At 34.4% G+C, this 27165-nt stretch overlaps 3 protein-coding genes across 4 annotated transcripts; 2 read left to right on the top strand and 1 right to left on the bottom strand.

The window, feature by feature from the left end:
* The first annotated feature begins 584 nt into the window (after positions 1–584).
* On the top strand, positions 585–6562 carry LOC133308196 (CDPK-related kinase 7-like). The gene is made up of 11 exons (XM_061508801.1): positions 585–1573; positions 2284–2414; positions 2710–2751; positions 2890–2998; positions 3792–3870; positions 3959–4255; positions 4351–4466; positions 5162–5269; positions 5351–5413; positions 5501–5668; positions 5983–6562. Exons 1-11 carry the CDS (start codon positions 1079–1081, stop codon positions 6118–6120), a joined length of 1746 nt encoding a protein of 581 aa, XP_061364785.1. The 5' UTR covers positions 585–1078; the 3' UTR covers positions 6121–6562.
* A 9191-nt stretch (positions 6563–15753) lies between these two features.
* On the top strand, positions 15754–19239 carry LOC133308208 (uncharacterized). Its single transcript, XM_061508813.1, has 6 exons — positions 15754–16334; positions 16507–16559; positions 17396–17460; positions 17584–17662; positions 18325–18630; positions 18954–19239. Exons 1-6 carry the CDS (start codon positions 15916–15918, stop codon positions 19106–19108), a joined length of 1077 nt encoding a protein of 358 aa, XP_061364797.1. The 5' UTR covers positions 15754–15915; the 3' UTR covers positions 19109–19239.
* Positions 19240–21389: 2150 nt separating this feature from the next.
* Positions 21390–26237, bottom strand: LOC133308213 (rhomboid-like protein 20). 2 transcript variants are annotated; one of them, XM_061508823.1, is made up of 8 exons: positions 26094–26231; positions 25840–25940; positions 25128–25268; positions 24662–24728; positions 23893–24044; positions 23704–23805; positions 22455–22538; positions 21390–21967 (listed from the first exon to the last, which is right to left on the bottom strand). In XM_061508823.1, exons 1-8 carry the CDS (start codon positions 26116–26118, stop codon positions 21800–21802), a joined length of 840 nt encoding a protein of 279 aa, XP_061364807.1. In that variant the 5' UTR covers positions 26119–26231; the 3' UTR covers positions 21390–21799. The 2 variants fall into 2 exon arrangements, with proteins under 2 accessions (XP_061364807.1, XP_061364806.1); XM_061508822.1 differs by having other exon boundaries at positions 21398–21967; positions 22416–22538; positions 26094–26237.
* Between the last annotated feature and the right edge of the window lie 928 nt (positions 26238–27165).

The raw sequence follows: 27165 nt of genomic DNA, 5'->3' as shown, positions 1-27165 counted from the left end.
AATTTTAAATCACTAATCAAAATTTTATTTATTTTTTTATATTAAATCACAAACCCCTTGCAAATTTAAATTGTGTTTGTGAGAAATAAAATATGTCAAATGAGATGTCATTGCGTAGATCTCGAAAAGTAATGTGGAATCAAAAAAAGAATACCTGATTTGATACCCGAGTCAAAAGTTATGGCTTTCAGAAGTTTTGTGATTAAATTATTTTTTTTTTGAAAAAAAATATTACACGTGTCAACACCTGATGAGTGACGCCTAAATTTAGGCGTGATTGTCTCTTGAGTGACGCCCAATTTATGCGTCATTGGTGACTCCCAAAATTGGCGTCATTGGTGACGCCCAAAATTGACATCTTATTATGTAATAAATGTGTAATTATTTCTAAAACTGTAATAAATACGTAATTAATTTATTAAAAAACATTAAATAAATTTTTTTCCCTACAAAACTTTTAACAATAGGTAGCAGAAAATAATAATAATAATAAAAAAGAGTCTTACAAAAAGCAAAAAAAGGAGGATTGGTTTCTTTTCTTTTCTTTTTCTTGCAGACTCTGCTAAGCATCTTTGCCTCACTTTTGCTCATTTTATTCTCCCCCTTCCAACTCCTTCATTCCAGTTGGAATTTTTTTTCAACTAAGTTTTCTTGGCTTGAGTTTCCATTATCCCATCATATTCCTTCCCTGTTCTAGTCACAGATTGCTTCTTCTTTAGGTGAATTCTTGTAGGTTTTTCCTCTCTGGTGGATCATTTTCTTAGTTTCAAAAATCTACTTGCTCTCTTCAATATTTTACATTGTCCAAACCCCCCCATCTTAGATTTCTCATTTTGATTCAGGAAATGCATGTCCTGATCTTTTCTGGGTTCCACTGATCAACCCAAAAAAATTAAAAAAAAAACAAAAAACAAAATTCACTTCCCTGAGGAAATCCTGAACACAAGTTACCCCCTTTATTTCCCCCTTTGAATTTCAATTCCAATTTCTTCCAAACAGCTTCAAAATCTGAACTTTTTCATAGTTTTGTCATCTCTGTCTTCTGGGTATTTTTTATTTTTATTTGTTTTTTGCTTTCATGGGACTCTGTCATGGAAAACCCATTGAAACCTCAAAAACTGAAGGAGAAAACTCAGTAGTATTCAATGGTGACAAAGAGGTGCTGGCACTTCCACCAAGTTCCCACAGCACCAAATCCTCAAAGTTTCCATTTTACAGCCCTAGCCCCTTGCCAAGTCTCTTCAAGAACTCACCGGCGAATTCGAGCGTGAGCTCAACCCCTTTGCGGATCTTCAAGCGCCCCTTCCCTCCTCCTTCGCCGGCCAAGCACATTCGGGCGCTGCTAGCTCGCCGCCATGGTTCGGTGAAGCCTAATGAGGCCTCCATCCCTGAAGGGAGTGAGTGTGAGGTTGGGTTGGACAAGAGTTTTGGGTTCTCTAAGCACTTTGAAGCTCATTATGTGCTTGGACAAGAAGTGGGGCGTGGCCATTTTGGTTACACTTGCTCTGCCAAGGGGAAAAAGGGTAGCTTCAAGGGCCATGAGGTTGCTGTCAAAGTCATTCCAAAATCAAAGGTCTCATCATCAGTTTTGATGAATGCTTCATTCTTTGAGTCTCTGATTTAACACTTGCACTTTTTATTTTTTTTATATTTTTTTTAGTCTTTTTATTTTTATTGTTTTAAATTGAGTTGTGGTCTAGCTAGTCACAGGTATGATAACCTTGTGTATATTCTCGTGACTTCATGCGATGGATGGTGGTAAAAGATGCAGCTTTTATATTTTTGGTCATTTACTATCACTTCATTCATGATGGATTGTTGGTATTGGATTCCTGTGACATGATGCGATGAAAGGTAGTAAAAGATGCAACTTTTAGATTTTTGGTCATTTACTATCACCTCCTACGTGATGGACTGTTGCTATTGGAAAATACTGTTGTGCAAAGTTTGTGGATATGGCTTGGGAACATTTGTTTGTGAGGATTTCATGCCTTGTGTTCTCTGTGGAGAATCTAGCTTTAGATTTTAATCGGGAGATTCTTGAACCATAGATGTATATGATTGTGATATTTCCATGGACTCTAGCAGCTAGCAGGCATCTTTTTTTTTTTTTTTTTTTATAAATAATACCATTATGTTTTCAAGGAAGTATCTTCCATAGATTTGTTTCCATTCCAGCCTTGTGTAAGGGTTACAGTTGTGATCAGTGTTCTTCTTTTGGCTGTTGATTACAGAAATCAGTAATGTGGATTTTGTTCTTATGAAAATGGGCGATGTTTGCAGATGACAACAGCAATTGCTATAGAGGATGTAAGAAGAGAAGTAAAGATATTGCGGGCTCTCACTGGCCATAAGAATCTGGTGCAATTTTATGAAGCCTATGAAGATGACGATAATGTTTATATAGTTATGGAGTAAGTTCATATTACCTTCTTTTGTCTTGTTTACCCTCACAATGATGCTACTGAAAAATTAGTAACATAATCCCAAGCTGAATGAATTTAGTGGCGAAAGTGAAACTTTCATGATACATTAGTTTTATTGCAAATTAACCTATGACTTTCCTTATATCGCAAGTGTACTTTTAAGGAACTATTAGTGCAATGCTGATTGTTTGGAAATATTGTATTGATTAAGCAGGAAATTGAAAGTTGTTAATTGAATCAGTAAATTAGGATCTCATGTTCTACTGTATCTTATGCAATTCAGGTTATGCAAAGGAGGTGAACTGCTAGATAAGATTCTCTCCAGGTAAACATATTCTCCAATTTTCGTTTTTTTGTGCCACAAAATTGAAAGAAACTAAAAAGAGGCATACTGATTTCATTATTTTAATGTTGTCATTATTTAAGACATTCTGATTGGCACATATTTAATTATGATCTATAGGGGTGGAAAGTACTCAGAAGAGGATGCCAAGGTTGTTATGATTCAGATATTGAGTGTGGTAGCTTACTGTCATCTGCAGGGCGTTGTTCACCGTGATCTCAAGCCAGAGGTAATTAGGTCATAAAGCTAATCAATCCTTAGCTGAGAAAACTATTCAGGATTATGTGAGAAGTCTGGCTGAAGCTAGTATAGTGTCCTCCAATTGATGATATCATTGATAACGTTTTATATTTAATTTCATTACTGCACTGGCAAGGCTAGGAAAATTTTCAGCTTTGCTGAAAATTAGTCAGAAAGGAAAACAGTTATCTGGAAAGTTTCTAGGTAGTTTAGTTACTGAAATTTGCATTTTCATATTAGTTACTCTAAAGTGTTTATGATTATCGATATCGTCTCTATCCTCTCTTTAGCATGCTTAACAAATTTTTTAAACATTTTACAAACAGGTAGTGCTAGAAAATGTTGCATAGTTTTTTCAAAAACCAAATAAATTTAAGATGATTTGATCGACTTGGACTCCAAACTTGTTTGGATAGTTATTTTATTACTCTTTGGCAATACTCCCAATGGCTATTTTCATCTTTGTTTGGGTCTCCATTTATTCTATTTTCATCTTTGTTTGGGTTTCCATTTATTCAAAAGCAAGTAGTATTTTTGCACCACTTTCAAGCCAGGGAGGAAATGAGTTACTGAGTGAAGACATGCAATTAGAGATTGTTTTATATGTGTTCATTCTTTCTAGGTTGATAACCATTCTGAATAACAACAGTTTGTATTAAGGTTAATTCAAAAATCAAAGGATGTTACAATTCTGTAGTTCTTTACCTAGAATTAATTACTCTTTCATTTTGGCATGCTATACTGTTTTCCTCCTAATTAAGAAGGCTGGTTTTCTGTTGCAGAATTTTCTTTTTTCATCTAAGGAAGAAAATTCCACACTGAAAGCCATTGATTTTGGACTGTCTGACTATGTAAAGCCAGGTCAGGCCTATTGCCTAATCTATATATTTTTTCTGATTTCTTAACAGAAAATAAAACAATCAGGGCTAACAATCAGAAATTTTTGCAGATGAGAGGTTGAATGATATTGTGGGAAGTGCATATTATGTAGCTCCTGAAGTTTTGCATAGATCTTATGGGACAGAAGCAGATATGTGGAGCATTGGTGTAATTGCTTATATTCTTTTATGTGGAAGCCGACCTTTTTGGGCCCGGACAGAATCTGGCATATTTCGGGCTGTCCTGAAGGCAGATCCAGGTTTTGATGAAGCTCCTTGGCCTTCTTTATCAGCTGATGCTATAGATTTTGTAAAGAAGCTGTTGAATAAGGATTATCGTAAAAGACTAACGGCAGCTCAGGCTCTCAGTATGTGTTCTATTTCCCATGAGTGGTGTATGGTATTAACATTTCATTTTATAACCTCGTGAATTCTCTTGCTTATGGCTTGATTTTATGCTTAGGTCATCCGTGGCTGGCAAATCATTGTGATGATACGAAGATACCTTTTGATATGATAATCCACAAGCTTGTTAAAGCTTATATTTGCTCATCTTCTTTACGCAAATCAGCATTAGGGGTATGTAATGTTGTGTCTGATCATTTATTATTGCTTATGCTTTGCCCCCTTCGTTGTTATATCTCAATATTGAGTTTGGATCTCTCTTCTTGATCTATTAAGTATTAACAGATAATGTAATATATCTACTGGGTAAGGCTTCTTTCATTTTCTGTTCTTAGTCAATGATTACTACAACTTGCTGAGTTCCAGTAATTAGTATATCTTTGTAACCATTAGTTGGGTTTGGTCAAACTTTAAATTTGAACATGCTTGTTATTTTGGATATGTTCAACTTCTGGGTTGTCTATGGTGATTGATGACCCAAAATAAATTCACTAGCAACTATGATAAATTGCTAATAGGGAGAAGATCCAAAAGAAAGGAAAAGGAGGAAATAAGGAGAAAAAATTGATTGCTAAACGTGGTAGAAACATGAGTGAGGATGTAGCCTCCCCTTCCAAAAGGAAAACAGTTATGATAATAGTGAGAGTGAGAATCTGAGAGATATCATCTGGCTGATCTAGTAACGTGGAGACAATAATGAGCATTTATGTATTTACGTAATTTATTGACAAGTCGAGCATAAGTATGAGAGTTTTGTGAACTTGCTTGTCGTCATGTGTAATAAACTATTTATGTTTCTTGATGTAACCTTCTGTAATTCATGTTGAAGACATGGGTATATTTTGATTTAAGTTTTGTCATTTTGGCAGGCTCTTGCAAAGACATTAACATTAGCGCAGCTAGCTTATCTCAGAGAACAATTTACTATATTAGGCCCAAACAAAAATGGGTTAATCTCTATGCAGAACTTCAAGACGGTCAGCACATGTCGAAAGTTTTTATACTTTTTTTTTTTTTTTTTCCAAATAACTTTAAGCCATTAACATTTAACTTAGCAGGCTGTTTTAAGGAGCGCCACTGATGCCTCAAAGGATTCACGGGTCCTAGATTATGTGAACATGGTAAGTCTATGAGGGATTATAACTTTTAATAACAGCTTCTAACAAACTTGCATCCTGGAAAGTGAATTGTTACTATTCGTGTCACAGGTTAGTTCAATCCAATATCGAAAATTGGATTTTGAGGAATTTTGTGCTGCTGCTATAAGTGTCCATCAACTAGAGGGAATGGAGAGCTGGGAGCAACATGCAAGGCGTGCCTATGATGTGTTTGAAAAGGATGGAAATAGACCAATTATGATTGAAGAGCTTGCCTCGGTACGCCTCTTCTAATGTATCAATAGTACAAGGATTGCCCGTATTTCACCAAATCGGGAGTGGTTTAGTAGTTTGTGAATTTTATTTTGGTAGGATTAGAACCAAGGACCTATTGAGAGATAACACAAGTGGTTATCAAATTCTTGGTTATGATGAATTAGTTTTTGCATGTCCTTCTGATGAATTCTCACTAGCCGTCTTCTTAGTTCTTCTCTTCATTTGATCAACATGACTTATTACCTTAAATGAGATTCTTGATCAGCAATATGCCATATGTATATGGTACTAAGCTTTTTCAATTTGATTTATTTCAGGAACTTGGGCTTAGCCCATCAGTACCTATTCATCTTGTTCTCCAGGATTGGATAAGACACTCAGATGGGAAGCTTAGTTTCTTGGGGTTTGTCAGACTTCTGCATGGAGTTTCTTCTCGTGTAGTTCAGAAGGCTTGAGAGAGAGAAAAAAAACACATGATTGCTATATTGTTTTTTCTTGCCCTTATTGATCATAAAATCTTTTGATGGGATTTGAATGCATGAAATCTTATGAGCAAACTTCAACAACAGATCTCTTCATCTTGATTGAAAAGATGGCTTCAGCAAGCCAAAAGCTGTAGTTTGATGGGAGTTTGTTGCCCATGAAGCTATAAGCAACATCTCCTGTTATTAAGCACCCTCTTCAAGAATTCTACAAACACAAAACACTTTCCCCCACCCTGTTTCTTATTCTCTATAAGGTTGGTGCTGCTGGAGTTAAGAGGCTTGTACAGAGATGAAAGTAGAGCACAGATTGTACGTAGGACTAGTGGAACTCCTAAAAAATGAGTTATGTTTTCGGGTTTATCCCTTGTGTACCCCATGTCACTTATCAATAAACTCTTTCCAACTATGTGAACTATCCTTGATAGTTGACAGTGTATTTTTATTTGCTTGGTTTTTTTTTTTAACTAATTTTTTTTGTATTATGTTTTATATATATATATATATATATATATATATATAATTAGCTTAACATATCTCCGATGTATGACAAAATATAAAAATATAATTAAAGAAAGTATGTGAATAATAAATAAATAATAGTAGCTTTTGAAATTTGTATAATTATAAAATATTTGTGTATATAAAGTTATGGATCTTAACTTGATTATATATTATTTTAAAGGAAAATGTTTTTCTCATGTTGTATGAGATAAATTGTCTCATGTAACACACAAAAGAGTGAATGAGATCCACTAAGAAGAAGAGAGAGAAAGAAAAAAAGTGAATTCTATCTATTTTTATGTGTGTTGTATGAGATAATTTGTCTCATGTAAAATGAGGAAAACATATCCTTATTTTAAATTCAGTTATTTCAGTCACTGGGAGGTTGTACGATCAAAGAAAGCAGAGAAATTTGTTAAACTAAGAACTCCTAAAAACTTGTCATCATCATTGAATGATACCTAAAGCATGGACCCAATGTTTGTATGCTGAGTTGGAAAAATCTGGATGACCTGAAGCAACCGTAACTCTGTCTCTCTTCTGATAAGTCTCAAACTAATCTATCAATAATAACAATCAAAGTTACAATTAATGTCCACTTGATACAATAAAAGTTTCTCTTTAAGTGGGTAATTCTCTCATGCAAAATGAGTTTATTTTTTATTTTTGTAACGATTTTTATTCCTTGAAGCATATGATTTCAGGAATGTACATCTTTTATAATATACTTTATATATAATGCACATACAATTGTTAAATGGCCAAAAAAACCAGTTTGTCTCCTTCTTAATAATGTTAAGGGTGTGCATGACAATCATTCTATTCCCTAGCATTATTTCTGAAAAGAAACAATTCTTTTCTATTTCTATGCCTTGGAACAGTTCTTGAGAAAAAATATGTGTTTGATAACATGTTCTATTTTTATTCCGAGAATGAGAATTCTGGATCATCACTTTCCTCTCCATATGGTGTGGTTGTGGTGGTGGTGGCGGGGATGGTATGATAGTGTTGGTTGCAGTGACGTGGTGAAGATAGTGGTGGTGGTTGTGACGGCAGTGACTACGACAATGGCAGCGGCGACGGCTGCGGTAGTGGTGGGGATGGTAGTTGTGGAGGTGATGGCAATGGCTGCGACAATGGTGGTGGGTATGGTGGTTGCTGGCGGTAACAATGGTAGTAGTGGCATGGTGGTGGTGGTTGTGAAGGCATCATGGTGGTGGTGGTGGCAGTGGTTGCGGCGGTGGCGGTGGTGTTAGGTAACAGTGATGGTAGTGACGGGGGTGGTGTAAAAGTGGCGATGGTGGTGGTGGTTGGTGGCGGTGACGACGAAAGTGATGGTGACGGTAGTGGCTGCGACAATGGTAGTGGTTGTAGTGGTGGCGTCGTGGTGGTGGTAGTGATGGCGATGAGGGTGGTGGCAGTGGCGTGTGATGGCGATGGCGGCGTGTGACGGCAGTGGTTGCGATGATGGTGGTGGTGGTTGATGGCGGTAGTGGTGACGGTGATAGTGGTGGCGGGGGTGGTAGTTGTGGTGGTGGTGACGGTGGCATGGTGGTAGTGATGGGTGGAGGTGGTGGTAATGGTGGCGATAACATCGTGGTGGTGAGGGGTGGTGACGACGGCACTAGTGGTATGATGGCGGCGGCGACGATGGTGGCGACAATCGTGTTCGGGATGATGGTGGTGGTGGTGATGATGGTAGAGGTGGAGAGTGATTGAGAGAGATAACTGTTTCTCATTTTGTGTCCGGGAACAAAAAAGCAGAAATTTTTTGATTCTTTTTTCTGTTCCCCAACACAAAAATTAAACCGGTTCATCCCGGGAACAAAAAAATAAATCGGTTTTACCAAACGAGTTTCCTATACATTTCTGTTCCCGGGAACTGAAATTAAGAAAGAATTGATTCCGGGAAGGTTGTCATGCACACCCTAAGAATAGTGGGTTTTGTTTGTCACAGGGAAAACTTCATTTTTTTTTAATTGTGGTTTTATAATTTATCATTTGATCTCTGTGATTTTAAACTCGTCATTTAGGTCTATTGTGTTTATATAATTTATCATTTAATCTTCCTTGGTTTCAAATTTTCATTTACACTTATTGTGGTTATAAAAATGCATCACTTATATATACATAATCTTTTTTTCTTCTCAACTTTTATCTTATATTATTACCATATTATAAATTAAAATTATGTAGCGAAAAATATAAATTATTTATTTAAATTTAAATTAATTTAAATTAATAATAGTATCTATTACATCCTTATAATTTTATACATATACATTTTTTTTTTATTTTCTCTCTTTTTTATTTTATATCCTCGTCTAATGCATTTAAGGAAAATAAGTTTTAAAAAAATTTACTTATTCTTATCATGAAAATAAATTCAAATCAAATATTATTTTATTTTATCTATTTTTTATCCGATATCATTATAAAATTATCTAAAGAAAATAAATATTTTATTTTGATAATACATATTTAATTTAACTTAAATAATATTTTTTTTTAATTTTTAAACATGTTTTTAAAATAAATAAAAATTAAGATAATTTATACATTAATTTTAAAATAAATAACTAGAAATATTTTTTAATTTAATATTTAATTATTAATTTTATTTGATAATATAATAATTATATAAAATAAACTTTAGAAAAAAGTTAATATTTTTATATTTATAAGACCACGAGGGGTCTAAGACTCTAAGTGACATATATATATATATATATATATATATATATATATATATATATATATATATATATATTTTAATACAAATATATTTTTGTAACCACAATAAGTGTAAATGAAAATTTGAAACCACTATGTACCAAAAAAAAAAAAAAAATTTTGAAACCACTAAGGGTTAAATAATAAATTATTTAAGCACAATAGATCTAAGCAATAAGTTTATAATCACAAGGAATCAAGTGATAAATCATAAAATCACATTGGGTGAAAATGAAATTTTTCCAATTTTCTAATGATGTAACTATAGTAATCAATTACCTGATCAATTATAATAGTTTTTTTTTCTTTTTTGGTATACAATTATAGTAGTTTTTATTTGGAAGCAGCTTTAGTTTGCATGCTGTTCAGTATGAACATTAATGGGTTATGTATTTCACTTAAATGCTCCTCAAAGATATTCTTGTAAATTTACTTTACATGTTTTTTGATACAAGAAGAAATTTCATTGAGAAAAAAAAGTGAAGTGCAAATAGGGGAGAGGATAAGACAACCTCTAAAACAGAAAGTGCTTTCATACAATTTAAATATATGCAGTTGCCCTCCCCCCAAGAACATCATTTTTTTTCTTCCAATCTTCCATGGATGCATGATATTTTGGTCTGAACGTCCTTGATTAAGGTTACCCTTGCAGATGGATTTTATTGTGATCAATGTAAGTTTGCAGTGATAGTTAGGATACGGTCACTTTATCTGGAGCATAGATTTGTGACAGGATTGGTGAAATTATTTATGCAGCCAATAGATGAGTCTTTGTACATATTATTCTGCAATGTTAAGAAGTTGTGATTTTCTGTGGCTTTGTAAATTCAAAAAGAAAAAAAATCTGTGTTACACTGTTCAATTTCTGGCCAGACTCTTGTTAACAGATTAGAGCACACCTTGGCGATTATGGGTTCCTAAAAAATTGAAACTGTAGAAGATATCTTGTATAGAAATCTAGATTACATTGTTTCTTTTATGATGAAGGTATATCTTGTATAGAGACCTGGATTGCATAATCTCTGTGATAAAAGTCTACCCCTTTTTTTGAGGATCTGGCTTGCAAATTAATGGGCAAGGAAACAATAGTGACAAACTTTGTTGATGAGCTGTGCTTGTATTATGCCCATATCATAATCCTTACTAACTAGAGTATTTGCGTTTTATTGCTAGATGAAGTTGATCTTTTAGATTTTCTGATGTTATAAAAATGTGAAATATTTGACAGGAACCATATAAGGAGAGTGCATATGCTCATGGTTCATGTTCCGGACTATAATTTTTTGTGTGTCACTTTTAAGGTTGCATCTGGATTTATCAAATAATGCAATAGTTAGTAGTATGCTACTCTGCATCTCACTGAACCCAAGACTTTATGTATATAATATTTCCACTTTTACCATATCTTTTGTCTGTTATTTCGGTGGATCACGGATTGTGTTGGTTCTTAGATTTGACAGCTTAAGATCACTTGATTATATACCTAATCCGTATTCTTTACAAAAATTAAGGCTCAAGGACTCTTAAAAGATTTATATTTGAAAGCTTTTGGCTGAAATCAAGTACTATAACTCTATGTTCATGGTGATTTAAATTTCCAGGTATAAATTGGCATACTCATCAAACTACGAGTAGATCCTTAATCCCTTGATTGAGAATAATTACCAAATTGTGCACTCTCTCTTGTTGTTTTTTTTTCTTTCTTTTTCAAGGGAGGAGGGATGGGAATATAGATATAATGTTGAAAAAATGGGCCGACCCACCTTCAATTCGCCAAAATTGAGACGAGGTGAGTTGATATGCCATTAGTGAGTGGATTGGTACCAGTGTACTTTATTTTGACGCCTCGAGCACACTTGTTTGTGTTGGAATTAATTTTGACTTAATTATGTTTATGAATAAGAAGTTTGATATAAAAAATGTGTCTCTTTTTTTTTTTTTTTGATAACATAAAATGTGTGTCTCTTTGTCGTTGAACATATATGTCTTTTCGTCGTTGAACGTATGTGTTGTTTAAATCATCACCTTACGGTTTTTATTAATAAATAGAAATTGAAATTGAAATTTTAAGAGAAGTTTTTCTATATTAGTTTTTGTAAGTTCTTTGCATTTGCATACTATTATTGTAGTGCGATTGGTTAAACATAGATTGAGGGAGCAAGAATTTTCAGGAACATTTGGAACATTTCATTTCTGAGCAGAATAGCCGTTTTCAAGTAGTGTTTGATCGATTACCAATAGGGCTATTCAATGTGGAAGTGTCGCTATAAGAATAGAGATAATCCATTCTATCAGGGGAGACATAAGTCCACGAATTTTGGGCACCATAGAGAGGGAAAAATTGTCTTAATGATACATTGTCTAACATTAATTGGGCTCAGATTCTCTCTTGTTGCATTCATTTTTTGTACAATACGTTTTAACTATGTGTTATTGCATGTTTCAATTTCTTGTGGATATTTCATTGAACTGAAAATATTGTTGAAGTAATTTCTCTAATACAGACTATCCCCTCTAAATAATTTTAACATCATTTGGAGTATAATTTGTAGGCTTGTGCAAAAGCCAAAATGGGCCTACCACGTATTGCACTTGCATGCTAACTTTTGCATAATTCTTTCATGGTAGTGATACATGACTTAAATGCTCACATTTTCCATGAACATTTCACTTCGGAGTAAATAGTTTGCCAAAAAAATCGGTGATATGTTTTATGTTTTACATTATATCGATCAAAAGTCCCTTGTTTGTATGTAGAGTTTTGATCCAAAACTGAGCTTCATATATATATATGTATGTTATATTTATCTTATTCAACATGAGATAACCTATCTTCCTACACATACATAACAAAGGTGGGTCTCACCTCTATTTTTTTCTCTCCAATCATTTGTGGGTCCCTCTTATAATTTTGTTTCATTAACATAAGATAACTCTTCTCTAACAACATAAGAAAAAGATTTATATATATATATATATATATATATATATATATATATATATATGAGGAAAGATATATTTACAAACTTTTTATTTACAAACTACACTAAGTATGACCGGTCATACTTCAATCAAGAATACATGACCGGTCATACTTAATGTAATTTATAAAAGAAGTTTGTAAATGTGTGTGTGTACGTGAGAAACTGAATATCTATTTTCCTATTCATCAAGCAATTGGACTAATATATACCCAACACTTGTGATGTGACCTTGAGCAAAACCATACCCTACTTGGTGTGTGCTTACGATGTATTCCATGAGTAACTTTTTTGCTGTTTGCGAATCACTACCTGCTTAGTGCTGCCTGCTCACTGTTCTATGTTAACTATCTTTCTAATTTTCTAAGCAATGATATCCATGTGGCAAGACACCCTAGGTGCGACATGCATGCAAGGCCACACCTGAATGCTGATATTTGAGATGGGACAGATTATAGAACTGGCACCACCAATTTTAAAGGAAATGGAAAAATGTTATTTTTTGTCAACAGTTCTTCCATTATTTGACTTAAGAGTATGCAAATGGAACCCACGTCCCCATGTGTATGCACTTTCAATTACTTTCAACCAACATTTGTGCCAGACTTGTTGTCTAGAATCAAATTCCCTACTCATTTGGAAAACTGCGATTAGTTTCACTTAAATCTGCTCTTATATCTTTCAACATTTAATATCTCCAATTTTATAATTGACACATCTAACTAAGCCTGCTTGTGATGAACTCTTGCTACTTGAAGGACTAAATAGTTCCTCAGATATTTGCAAGAATCATTAACCAAACTCCCTTAATTTGGCCAGCAATTAAGTATTCAACAATATTTGTACAAAGGAATAATCTATGGCAAGTTTTCTTGGTCTTCGTCTTCACACAATACATATACTAAATGGAAGAAGATGTGTCATTTTAAATGACACACCTTACATCATTTCACTTTCACGAAGAAGTGAGATCCACATCTTTAAAATTTTTTTTTCTCTATTTTCTCTCTCATGATTTATCTTTTCTCTCACTTAAAATAACACGACTTTATATCATTTAAAATGATATACACTTTCCCCGTATACTAATAGAATCAAGCATTCATAACATGGCATTCTCCATTGAAAGTATACTTGTGCATGTGCACATTCAGATTACACAATTTTAACTTCATCAAAACAACCAAATAATGTTGGGACAATTCCATGTACAAACAAAAAGCACTCATCAATTCCTTACCACATCTCATAATATAAACCGCTGCAATCTATTAAACCTGAATAAGGGCCCGTTTATATTAGCTTTTTTTTTTTTTAAGAAAAAAAGTACTTTTCGTTTTTAGTTCATTTAAATATCTGTTTTTTAAAAAAGGAGAAGTCACAAAAATAGTCAAAAATTTACTTTTTTCAGAAGCTAAAAATTTTAATTTCTAAGAAAATCAGAAGTCAAAAGTTAAATATTTTTTCAAAAACTAAATATTTTTATAAAAATATAAATAATTTTAACTTTTGTAAAAAGTACTTTTAAAATAAGAAAGTGATAAAAATTACTTTTTCTAAAAGGTGAAACAAACGACTTCTAACTATATTTTATTTCAACAACTTAGGTGGGAGAGTAATTTGCTTATGGACACTCTCTTTTGATGGGTAGCGCCAAATTAGGAAAAATAATTATTCTCGTATCAAATATGCCTAAACGACAGATTCATAATAAGGATATTTAATATTATATCCCAACCCAAAACCTTAACATATATAATTTATGAGTCATTTCTCTTATATTTATCGGGCTTAACTCATTCATTTTGGATGAGGGTCTTTTTTATCACACAGTTTTAAGATATTGTACGTCACATATTGGACCGTTAAAAGGGAAGCTAGCGTAGGTGGATTACCAAGCCTCTTGAGGGGCTGAAAGGTCATGAATCTAACGATTTTTGGACGCTTCTCCATGATGACTGGAACAGGAGAAATAAAAAAATCTGTTATATCGTATGAGGTTTTATCCCTTCATCACTTGTGGGAAAAAGATGGGTGCACGAATCACACTCATACCATACCAAGAATATTGACATTTTAGGATTTTACTATGTATCCAACAATTGTCCCACTATTATTGGAGTAGAGTGGTGTGCAATTTGGCTGCTTGACATGGACACCCGCGTGTCATGCGCGTAATGGGAGAAAAGGACATAATATCTTGTATCATCCCACATGAACTGTCATAGAAGGTGACTTCATGATATATGTTCTCTTTGTTCATTTTACATTAATGTTATGGGTGTGTGTATTGAACTTGTGATATGGCATTGCTATTAATCGAATAATTAGACTAATTACAAATTCTAAATCCTAAAGTTTTTATATGTAGTCTCATCACCCTTAGTACCATTTTTTTATTTGCATACTTTGCCTTTTTCATCACACTATCATCTAGTCAATTGGAATACACGGAGGAGTTTCCAATAATCTTCGATCACCATAAAAAAGACCGAGAAAAAACACCTCAATCTTCCTCTTACAATTCTCCACGTATATGCACTTTAGAATATGTAACTAAAAGGAAGAAACGAGGTCTACGGTTTACATTATTTGTCAATTCCAAGCATCATTACTCGGTTCCCAGTAGTGATAACGAAGGGACAATGAGAATTTTGTTCCGGCGAAATTATTTATCAGACTGTCATGTTAATAGTAATAAAAATTTAAATGTTACGCGACATAATTCGCTGCACTGTGCATCGAATTATGATTGCAAATAATTATCTCCATAATATAGCGAAATATGTCATGTCAGGCTACACAGTCAGCAAAAATGACACATGTCAAGCAGACAGTAATTTGCTACACTGTGCAGAGAATTATGCTCGGATTACTGCTGCTTGACGCATGTTATTACTGTTGACTGTACAGCCTAACATGACATATTTCGCTATACTGTGTAGCGAATTATTTGCAAGCATAATTCGCTGCAGAGTGTAGCGAATTATCCCGCGTGACATTCGGAAATTTTTACTGTTAGTATGACAGTGTGATAAATAATTTGATGAAACGTGGCAAAATGAACACTGTTCCGATAACGAATGACATGGTATCACATTTCAAAAATGAAGATTTTATTTGTAAAAGGATCTATTTATGAATATTTTTTTATAAATTATATTATATATTTCTAAAGTTTGTAAAAAAAAAATATAATTTGTATATATAATTTTTTTTTTTAAACAAAAGACTTGAGTGAGTCACTGAATATTAGCCGAGTCAGTGAACTTTATAAATTGATCCTGCAAAGTAATGTGGAGCTTTGAAGTTTTTAAGTACATAACGGGCCCACATCCCAAGACCCAAGGCATAAAGAAGATAGCAATTAATAAACTCTTCGATACGTGGGGCCCAATAGTTACCCACAACAATCACTATTTATTAATTTCAAGTTAACTCTCTTCTTTTGATTCCCCAATTTGTCGTGAATCATCAGTTTCCAATTTCCAAGTTGAAAAAAAAAAATTAAAAAAAAGAAAAATCGAATCGAATTTAAATTTTCTTTGTGATGCCTTACCTGGTCCGAGAGAATTTGTTCATCGGAAACATCGGCGCCGCGGCGGAGATCCTCCAAAACGACGGCGTTCAACAGGTGACGCACATCCTCTCCGTTCTGAGCTCCGCATCCATATCCTTCTTCTCCGAATGGCGCAGCGGCCTCACCATCCCCGTCAAGGAGATCCGGAAGGTCCACGTCGGCGACGGCGGCGTCGACGTCGGCGCCAAGAGCGCCCTGTCGCCGGAGAAGCTCCTCTACTCGCTCGAGTACGCCGGCCACGACTTGAAGCTTGTGAGGATGGCTGTGCCTCTCAGGGACACCGAGAACGAGGATTTGTTGGATTTCTTAGACGTTTGCATCGATTTCATTGATCGCAGTAGGAAGGAAGGTTGCGTTTTGGTCCACTGTTTCGCCGGAGTTTCCAGAAGGTAACAGTCACTCTTACGCTTCTGTTATCAATCTCTCCATGTTAATTTTAATTCTATCGCATGAACTGAAATCACTTTGAATCATTTTTTCTACGTTCTCGAGTTTCTTTGCTGATCTGGTTGAGATTTTTGTAAGTTGTTGTGTCTTGTGTTAAGTACCCTTCTTTCGCAGTGCGGCAGTTATTACAGCGTATTTGATGAGAACTGAACATCTATCTCAAGAAGGTGCGAAACCAATACTTTGTTTAAAGTCTTCTGGCACTACACATTTGGTACTTGCAAGTAGCTTTCTTCTTATTTTTACAATAATTTATAGTTTGCTTTAAGCTAACTGAGATACACTAGCAGAAAGTTAATGTGAGGGGAATGTATCCTCTCAGTTGACCTCAATCTCAGAAGAGAGGATCCATTCCGGTATGTCAGTGTCTTTTCAAAATGGCCTAAATACTTTGGACAACGACCCAAATAACACGATTTTGACAACAATATATCCAAATGATATGTTTCTGAAACTTTTTTTTCAATCTGCCACAAACAAAATCCCATTACTGGTCACATGGGGTATTTTTCGTCACGTGGTGAAGCGTTCAAGACCCGCTGTTAGATATAGCATGACAAAGACTCGTAGCTAACCCAGCAGGTTCAACACTGTTGGGTTTACTATAGATTATTGATTTCAAGACCTCTCGTACTCATCATGCTATCAATAGTAAACCCAGTACTATTGTGCCCCGTGACGTAGCGTGGTGCGTCACGTTGTCAGACACAACAGGTCTTGAACCCCGCTGGACCCTATAGGGGTCTTTGTCCTGTTGTGTTTGACAGCGGGTCTTGAAGGATGCGCTATGTGACGAAAAGTGTCTTGATGGGCCTAATAGCGAGACTTTGTCCGTGGCAGATTGGAAAAAAGTTTCGGAAACGTGACATTTAGGTATACAGTTTTTAAAATGGTGTGTCATTTGGGTGTTGTCCTGAAATATTTTATATTTTATTTTTGAAACAAATAATTGAATGATCTCTATGTCTTTTAACTTATATACTGTTCCTTCTTTCCGTTTTAGATGCCCTTGAATCATTAAGGCAGAGCTGTGAATTTGTTTGCCCCAATGATGGTTTTCTAGAGCAGGTATGTGTGCTATGAAAGGTCACTTTATATGGTGCCGCATATATCTTTTTTTTTTTTTTAAACTTGTTATACTTACCAATCAGAGTTATGACATTATTTATTTATTTATTTCTCTTTTTTTAGTTAAAAATGTTTGAGGAGATGGGTTTCAAGGTTGATCAGTCTAGCCCTGTGTACAAGCGCTTTCGTCTAAAAATACTTGGTATGGCCTCATCTCCCTGACTTCCCTGTTGTTGTGGTACCTCATGTCCTTTTTATAGCACTGAATTTTTACTGATGTGAAATAATATAGGTGGTTCTAAGCTACACCTTATTTTGGGGTAACATGAAACACCTCGTACTTTTTTGTCATGTGTCATTACTGGAATGATAGAACTCACATTTTTCTTCTTTATTTTAATTTTAACTTTATGTCACTTTTATGGTTGCGTAATAGAATTCACCCAAAATACAAGGACAATAATGTGAATTATGGGGAATGTAAAAAACAAGGTTAAATGTCATGATTGTTTTCATGGCGTACTTGTGTTGTGAGTGAGTGCTGCTGGAGACAATATTTGACCATTCGATTCATTTTCTTGGGTCACTGCTGGCCATATGTCATTTTTTCGAGTTAGAGCTGTGTCTGTAAAACTATTGCCATTCTATTATTTATATTTTATGGTTCAAGCTTTTACCTAGTTAGTTATATGTTCCTTCTGGCTGCTGTTCTGGTATTATGTATATTTTGTGCCCATGTCGATCTTTTCATCTACTATGGGCATTGAAAATAAATGAGGTTTAACACTTTAACTACTAGTTTATGTCTTCTGAGGAAAGTAATGCCTGTCTCTGTCTCTGTCTCTATGTGTCTCTCTTTTTCAGGGGAGAATCATTTCTCAGGGTTGGGGATAGACAGTTCAAAACTCGGTGCAGATCCTGGCATGCCTGTCGAAATTTCTTCAGAGGTGGAAGAAGATAACAAAGTAGAAAATATTCGTAGTCCTACATATCGCTGTAAGAAATGCCGACGGGTAGTCGCATTGCAAGAGCATGTCGTAGATCATATTCCTGGCGAGGGTGAGACATCCTTTGAGTGGCACAAGCGGAGAAGTGGCAACCCTTTTAAAAAGTCTGATGAATCTGAGTGTTCATCCATATTTATTGAGCCTTTACGATGGATGAAAGCTGGTAAGAAAACATTTAACTACAATATTACAATGTCTCTATTTTTCCATCGAGCTGTGACTTTAACTGCACTTTTGTGCAGAATGTTCTCATCACTTTGTATAAACGATTAAGAGCGGTCTTTTATAACATTTTGAAGTGTATATTACCAATTTTTTTCTTGCCTTGGCCTATTGAAGCATTATGGGATGGTTTTTCTTGACTACGTCATTTGAGTAGAATGCTCCATGTATACACATATTAGGTACTTTGGTGGTATACAATGGTATACACCTATATGCATAAAAATGCCAAGTATTTTTTTACTGATATCTCTTGTCACTCAGTTGAAGAAGGCGCTTTGGAGGGAAAGCTGTCCTGTGCTCATTGTGATGCCCGTTTGGGATACTTCAATTGGGCAGGCATACAATGCAGCTGCGGAAGCTGGATAACCCCTGCTTTTCAACTCCAAAAAGGCCGGGTAGATATAAGCTCTGTGTAACTCTTATGGCGCCACCTTATGCATGTCCTAATTCCTCAATAGGGGATGCCACCTATATTCTTTTCATGGTTCTTGGACCTGTCTGCTCAAGTTTTTCAAGCTGGTCTGCTGCCAATCAAGATATGGAAGGAAGGATTAAAGTCTTGTTCCTCGGACCAGCTCAAGTTTTCCAGTGCAGTTATGGAACGGAGGATTATATAGTTTTGCACTTTTTTTGCTTGTTCCGAAATGACTTTTAGGAGCTATAATGGGAGATTAAGGATTGTGCGTTTCTAGTAAATGGTGAGGCATGGGTTGGGTTTCCAATATTAGGGCTAGTTTCTCAGATGATTTTCCCCTAAGGATCATGTTCCTTTCTATTAAAGAAAAAGAATGTTCTCGATTGTACCTGGTTTTTTTCTATTCTTAATCTGCTAATTATTTCTTGGGTGTGAAGAGACTGGCTACACGTTAAAATCGGCGCAAAGGTTTGAATCTATCCTATAGATGAATGAATCCTCAATGACCTGAATACCAATGTATTTCATGCGTAGCATTCATTAGCCCATTCCCTTCCCTTCCAATTAATTTTTTTGGTGATTTAATTCTTTTTTTTTTTAACCTGTGAGCTATTAGGCAGAGCTTGATTCCTCAATTAAGGTCATAGTTGTTGAAAGTATCATCAGACGTTATCAAGAAATTGTCTCTGCAAGTTGTGCTGGAAATACTTGCTGAAGTCCAAATAATTGGCTAAGAACATCATTCAACTATAACTTAAGAAATTGAACTAAAGCAGCTGCCCTAGTGGAACCCCCACCCCAGAAATTCTTATGTATTGTACCACACAAGTCTACTAAAAGTATGGGTGTTCGCGGTCTGGATTGGATCGGTTTTGGAAGCAAAAATCATCCGATCCAATCCCTTCGATTTGATCATACAATTATCCATTCGGTTTGAATTTTTTTTCAAATCCAATCCAATCCGATCCAATTTTTTTTCGGTTTGGATTGGATCGGTTTTCGGTTTTTTGAAAATCCTAAAATTTAGTTCATGATTATTATGGAAATCACATCTTTTATATATATTGGCTTTGTAAAAAAAAAATTGAATTACAAAATCATTAGTAAACTATAATATAGGTTTTTTTTGGGCAATGAAATGAAGTTCTACAAAGATAAAATTTTGTTGATGAGATGTGACTAGATTTTTTTTGGGTTTAGTTGATGAGTTAACGGGTCTTTGATTTAGAAATTTTTGAACTATGATTGGAAAAAGACCCAATTAGGTAGAGGGAAATTAATATATTAGATCGGTTGGGATTGGATCGGTTTTCATCATCTCATCCAAAAACCGATCCAATCCAATTAAAATTTGCGGTTTTTTTTCGGTTTTCGATTTTTCGGTTTTCGATTTATTCGGTTATCGATTTTTCGGTTCGGTTACCGCGGTTTGAATCGGTTTGGATCGGTTGATGAACACCCCTAACTAAAAGCATAATACACTGCATAGCATAACTATACAAGTCATATAGTTATGTTTAAAATATTATATAATAAAATTGAGGTGATTTTTTTTATTTTTTAGTTTAAAATATTTAAATGCTCCACCTCTCAACTTTGGCAGATATCAGCTGATAGGTAAAGTTCAGTAAAGCATTTAATTTTTATATTTAGTTCAGTAAATATCTTTTAAGGGAGAAAATCCAGTTCGAGTCGGAAATATTCACATTATGGTGGAATGAACTCTCACCAAAGGAAATTTTTATATTCACAAAAACTTGAACTTAAAATCTTACTTAAGCAAAATCAAACACGTACCACTTGAACCAATTCACTTTGGTTCAACATATTAATTCTTTGTGGAACAAAGGACTGCATATATGATGAGCTCAAACCATTCGAACCGGTCGTTAAAAATATCCAGTGACATTTAACTTACACATGTGAAAGGCGGCATGGACGCAGGCAGCTCCCATTAAATGATGAGGAAATAAAATAGGATTACAGTAAAGGGGATTAGTTTAACATTCCATTGAAATGGTAGGTCAAAATTTTAGGTATAGTTTTTCCACATAAAGCTTAATCTTGAATTTTCCACCCCAATACATTGAAGGAGACCAAATTAACCTCAACAAATGGGAAGTTTCAAGGGGACACCTCCAAAATTAAAACCAATGGCATAAGCACAGTATGAGATTTTTTTTTTTTTAAAAAAAATAATATTTAATTTGTGTGTATTTGGAGAGGGAGAGAAGGGGAGGAGTTTGTGATTTTTAACAAGAAAATCCACTGTAGACAGTAACCAGACCTCATCAGAGTGACATTGTTAATGGCTTTCAGAGACCACAGCATGGAACTGGGCTCCATATGCTTTAAACAAACTGCATAGAAGAGCCTGCCACTATAAATATATGGTTCACATTTCATAAAATGATACGCATGCTTTCCATATGTTGCAAGTAATTTGTACAGGCTCCTAATTCTCATTCATCTATCAATAACAGTCCTGAAATGGATAATCTAAAGATTCAAGTTAAGGTGGGAAAAAACGTTCCTCGAAGAGGAGGAATCCTTGAGGATGAAACCATGAATGCCTGAAGTTCACAAACATCCTCACATCTCATAATTAGTGAATTTCCAATACTTCATGATTGGGCTTCCATCTATCAATTCAGAACAATCCAGCTCTCATTTATGCAGAACATATATGGAATTAGTGGGACTGTGCCTCCAGTAGGATGTTTGTAGCCACATTGACATCATTTCTGGCCTGCACTAATGCTTGTCTGGCAGAATTTCTGTCAAAGCCCATAGAAACAAGTGTAGTGATTGAGTCCTCAGTTGGTTCTACTGCAGCTTGCATTGGAGCAGGGTAGTTTCTCTGCAATCAACAGATAATTCTTAGGGCAGCCAAAAATAATGATACTAATTTTCAAAACGTACAGTATCCTCCTATATATTCCTCATTGGTTTATCCTATATTAAGGGCCAAGGAATGTTAACATTGAATGCAATGCCATAGATCACTATAACTAATTGTATGGCAAACTTTTCAGTTCAGCTAAATCTATATATTAGAAACATTTCAACAAAACATATATTTTGATAATGAATCCGAGCAAAGCTCCATATTGTTCAGTTATAATCAGATGGCTGTTAAACAGCCGCCCTTCAAGCACCAAAGTTACTCCAAACTACTACTGCACTGTGTATGGTATTTATGCAATTGACTCCCCCCTCCCTTCCTCTTCTTACAAACAACCTGAATCAATATAGTGATATATCCAAATTCCAAGGCAACAGCATATTGAGCACAAAGTAAAACTTGCCTCCATTTGGCGAGGTGGATAGGATGGTGCGTTCCCAACAACATTCCTTCTGGATGCTGCACGTGGACTCCCCATAGATGGCAATGAAATTCGTGAAAAGAATGATGAGATGAACTCTGGGAACTGTAATGACCACATAAGCACAAACAAGTAACAACAATAACGTCCCGGTAATTAGTTGAAGTATAAGAATCTATAATGCATAGTTTTTTAAAGTAATAGCTTCACATTATTGGGAAAAAGAGAAAAGGAAAAAGGAAAAACAAAACTAGTCCAAAAATAAAAAATACCAACTTTTTTCATGGTTGTTACATTTCATTAAGACAAATATACATCATGTAGCAGACTTGCATGTAGAAACTAGACAGATATCTATATATCCTTAATGGTTAGACACAATCGTGATTTGTTATCACCATATATCTCAAACAAGAACATGACCCCCAACTATCATTTGGTTAACAGCTAAAAGGACAGGCAGCACTTAGTCTGTAAATCGGTAAATCCTATATATAATATTCATGAAGATTCAAGATGGGTTTACAAACTTATAAAAAGCTTACAAGAGTTCTTTCCTAAAACTGTCACTGGATCTTAATAAAGACAGATAGCTCATGCCACTTATAAGCAAGAAACATAGCATCTATACTATTACTAGATAGACATCAAATTTGGTTTTACCTCTAAGAAACAAAGTTCAAAATATGCATACTCCACATGAAAAGTTATTTGAATCAATCTGACCATTGAATTATAAGTAGTTAATATGTTGATCTTGCATGTAGAATTTCAAAATAATTTTAACAACTAAAGTCATGTAATTAAATGATTTACATGTTTAAAATGTACGTGTGCACATAACTCCATTGAGAACGTGGCTTAAAAAAACTTAAGCACTAATTATATTAATATGTTGATATTGCATGTCAAATTTTAGAAACATTTAACAGCCAAAAGTATGTGATGTATATGTATTAATAAATGTATATAACTCCATATAGAAAGTAGGCTTAAATGAATCGACCATTGAATTATAAGTAATTAATATGTTGATCTTGCTCACCAAATTTTTGAAATTGAAACAACCATAACTTGAGATCAAATGGTTGGTATAAACTTTTGCTTAAAGTGTACACTTTATGTCAATCTTAAGATATATTGATAGGGTCAGAGAATAGTCAGTTAGTTAGAACAGTAAGGTGGTTAGAGTTGTAGAGGTTGAGAATTAGAAGGGAGAGCATCCAGATTTGTTAGCTTAAGAAAACAGAGCATTCAGACTTAAAATTACCTTTGCTTTGCGGATACAAAAGACATTCAAACGGTACAGGGCACCAGCAAGAATGCCACACATCCCTGGTAAGATGGACCTTCTCCATGATGATAAAAGAAGCTACAATAAAATAAATTAGCTTTCAGATGCTGAATGGTTCAAGACATGCATAAGTTATATAAGCAACATAACTCAGTTCTACTATACCTGAAGACCAGCTAGATATATGAATGACTTATCCGAGAAGTGAAAACCAAATACACGAAACCGTGTTGAAACTGGAATGTCAAAGAAAAAGGGTACAAATGAAGCAAATATAAGGCCATAAGGTCCAGGAGTGACTAGGTTCGTTGTAGGATCTGCAAAGAGTGAACATATAACTTTCAAAGTAAGAATAAGCACGAGTTACTATAAAAAATAAAAAATTGGCTGATGCTTTATATGTCGAAGTGAATAAAGCCACACATAATTGACCGTATAATAACATCTTAAGCAGTGAATCACTCTATCAAATTAAAAAATAAGTATCCATAAGTTACACACAGTAAAAAGCTCTATCAAATTAAAGAATAAGTATCCACAAATTACTCCAATATGTTTACTATCAAGCAGTTTTCTGGGCCTTTCCTAAATGGGATAGAGACATTTTGCTTTCGGAATTGGGAAATTAAGGCACCAATGAGGTTTAATTTATGAAAGTTCAAGTTCATATATGCATTAACATCTCACATAAAGGGAGCTTCCTCAGAATCAGATAATTTATATATCCCGCCACTAAATCAGTATTTGAAAAGGCTCGATAGGCGCAAAAATAGTCAGAAGACAAGAAAAACAGTCAAGAAGGAAAACTCAGCACATGAACAGGGAGTGCACAACCAAAAATATGAAGCAAGTATCACAAGAAAATGTATATAGAGAGACTAAACAAAGTTTAAGAGTTCAAAGGCAAGATAATGACCAATATTGAGAATAATACCTCTTAAAAGTGCTACAGCAACGACTTCAAACAGTAGTGAAATTAATATGGAGAACACAATAAAGACCTGCATAAAGGGTGAACGCAGATGTCTCAAAACCACATACAATGTACACTGAGAGCAAAATATTCCCTCCCCCACTCTCCTATGTTATGTAAGGTTGCCATAATATGGTGCAGATGGAGAAACAAAGATGGAGGTAGATATGGTATTTGAAAAATGAACATAAAAGTATTGACAATGCATCAATGCATATGTTGATGATGGACTGGTGGTTACTTTTAACTGGGGACAATTGAAAAGGCAGTGAAAACATGAAAGTGGTTCAGCAATTGAATTTAGGGGATGGCGTTCATCAATCTAACAAATCATATACCTTAATTTTTTATTAGCCAGGCCTTGGTTCTAAAAATATATCTAGAGAAAGCATATAAACTCCTGAATTTTAACCTACAAATTACTTACCGAGTATTTATTGGAACCTATCTGTCTTTCAAAGAGCCTGAAGTAATATAGCAGATACAGTCCAAACATCAACTCTGGTGTTGATGAGAAGGAAAATATGGACATAATCAACTTCCAAATGTGAAACTTTCCAAAAATATCCTGTTAGAAAGAGAAGAACCGGATTAAGACTACGTATTAAATGCATAACATGTTCGGGTCTATGTGAGAGATAACAAAGTTTCAGTGTTTATATATAATTATATATACTTCAGAGGACAAATCATGATTAGGAGCCAGAAAATCATGCTATTTATTCTCCCACCAGAATTGTTCATTGATAGCATTATCCCTCACTAGTCACCACAATTTCAAAAGAAACAGTGAACTCAATCTGAAGCTCAGATTCACACCAATGGAAATTTTCCCCGTGAGATCAAATCCCATACCTTATCATCACAAAGTGACATATATGCCAGGCAACTCAAAATAAATCAAAATTATTAAATAAAACAAAAACTGCATTCAATTTATTTTAAATAAACCCAGACGGTCAAAATCAAATTTCAAAACCAAATGACTGACCCAATTCATACCTAACAATAACATACATGAATGTTACAAGCAAAACCCAGTTGCACATACATCCGAAAAATAACACATTGGGCCAAATTACAGAAAATAAAAACAGAACAAAAAATCAAAAAGAAAAAAAGAGAGAGCAAAGGGGCACCTGATATGACAACCCCAGAGTGTTGAAACGGCCCTGGATCCCCAAGAAGATAGAGAAAAGCGCCGAGGCGATGATAAAAGCCCTTGTCACGGGAGCATTTACTGTGACACACACAAAGATAACAAAGCATTTGAATATAAAATCGAATCGAAAAGGGAAAAACTTTGTCACAGAGAGAGAACTGAAACATAAAAGGGGTGTGAAATATGAACACCCCAAACGATTATACGGTTCGGAAAGGAGAATTCACGCACTGAAACCAGACGGGCCTCCGTTCATCTTCGCAGTGAAGCAGAAAGCAACGACCTTTTCTTCTGAGTTTTCTTCGTTTTTTTTTTTTTTTTTTCTCTCAGATAGTTACCTCTTCTGCTCTGTTTTGTTCTATTCTTCTTTTTGAGTTTTCTCAGTTACGTAAATTATGTTGATATATTTCGTTTATATTGAATTAATTGATTAACGTGTGCATATATTGATGGAAAAGAAAAAAAAAAAAAAAGTGATTAACTTCTTTGGAATCTTCTGTTCTGTCTATAATGTAAATATGTTAGGTTATGTTAGATTTTAACTTAGGGATTATTGTGACAACCAAGTTGTGTTATTATCAAGTGACTATTAATCAATCTCACCGTTAGATCGATTATGTTGATCCAATGGTTATATTTATTTCCATCTTTGTATGGTCATGATTCCCCATATTTAAAGTGAAAGCATTAAATATGGGAAATCATAATCATACAAAGGTGAAAATAAATATAAAGTATTAAATTTGGAAAATCATGACCATACAAAGATAGAAATAAATATAACCGTTGGATCAACATAATCGATCTATCGGTGAGATTGATTGGTAGTCACTTGGTAGTAACACAACTTGATTGTCACAATATCTTTTCCCTTGACTTAAATAGCTTGGATATGTATAAAATATTTTAAGTCTAACTTGACTTGTTAGTTTTGTGTTTGTGTAAATCTAACCTATCTTTAAAAATCAAAAGCTTTGACATAGCTATTTTAGCCTGTTTAATCCTATTAAATATTCAATAATTAAAATAATATTAATTTATTATTAAAAAGTATTAAAATAATAAATTTATTTGTTTTATTTAGAATAAGAGTAAAGGATTTCTCCGGTCAATAGAGATAAATTATCTCCGATGAGCTCAAAACGATGTCGTTTTGGGGCGAAAATTAAGGTGTTTTTGTAATTTTATCATTATAATTTTTAATCCTATAACCCTAAAACGATGTAGTTTTGAGCTCACTGTAAATAGCTTTATCTCCAGTTACTAAGAATAAATAATATGATATAGGCTGACATGAAGGCTT

This window comes from Gastrolobium bilobum, unplaced genomic scaffold, assembly GCF_033153095.1.
Source record: "Gastrolobium bilobum isolate Gb01-03AN ecotype WA unplaced genomic scaffold, APGP_CSIRO_Gbil_v1 utg19582, whole genome shotgun sequence".
In the NCBI taxonomy this organism is placed as follows: domain Eukaryota; kingdom Viridiplantae; phylum Streptophyta; class Magnoliopsida; order Fabales; family Fabaceae; genus Gastrolobium; species Gastrolobium bilobum.
This window is presented reverse-complemented; position numbering and strand designations above follow the sequence as displayed.

Bases quoted from the DNA above. Each gene is read 5' to 3' on its own strand.
- LOC133308196 (XM_061508801.1), top strand. From the start codon at position 1,079: ATGGGACTCTGTCATGGAAAACCCATTGAAACCTCAAAAACTGAAGGA. The intron at 5,270-5,350 runs GTCAGCACATGT...TTAACTTAGCAG, and splicing joins CTATGCAGAACTTCAAGACG to GCTGTTTTAAGGAGCGCCAC. The intron at 5,414-5,500 runs GTAAGTCTATGA...TTCGTGTCACAG, and splicing joins TCCTAGATTATGTGAACATG to GTTAGTTCAATCCAATATCG.
- LOC133308208 (XM_061508813.1), top strand. From the start codon at position 15,916: ATGCCTTACCTGGTCCGAGAGAATTTGTTCATCGGAAACATCGGCGCC. The intron at 17,461-17,583 runs GTATGTGTGCTA...CTCTTTTTTTAG, and splicing joins ATGATGGTTTTCTAGAGCAG to TTAAAAATGTTTGAGGAGAT. The intron at 18,631-18,953 runs GTAAGAAAACAT...CTTGTCACTCAG, and splicing joins TTTACGATGGATGAAAGCTG to TTGAAGAAGGCGCTTTGGAG.
- LOC133308213 (XM_061508822.1), bottom strand. From the start codon at position 26,118: ATGAACGGAGGCCCGTCTGGTTTCA. The intron at 25,269-25,839 runs GTGCCCCTTTGC...TCTTTCTAACAG, and splicing joins CTCTGGGGTTGTCATATCAG to GATATTTTTGGAAAGTTTCA. The intron at 24,729-25,127 runs GTAAGTAATTTG...CCCTTTATGCAG, and splicing joins TAGGTTCCAATAAATACTCG to GTCTTTATTGTGTTCTCCAT.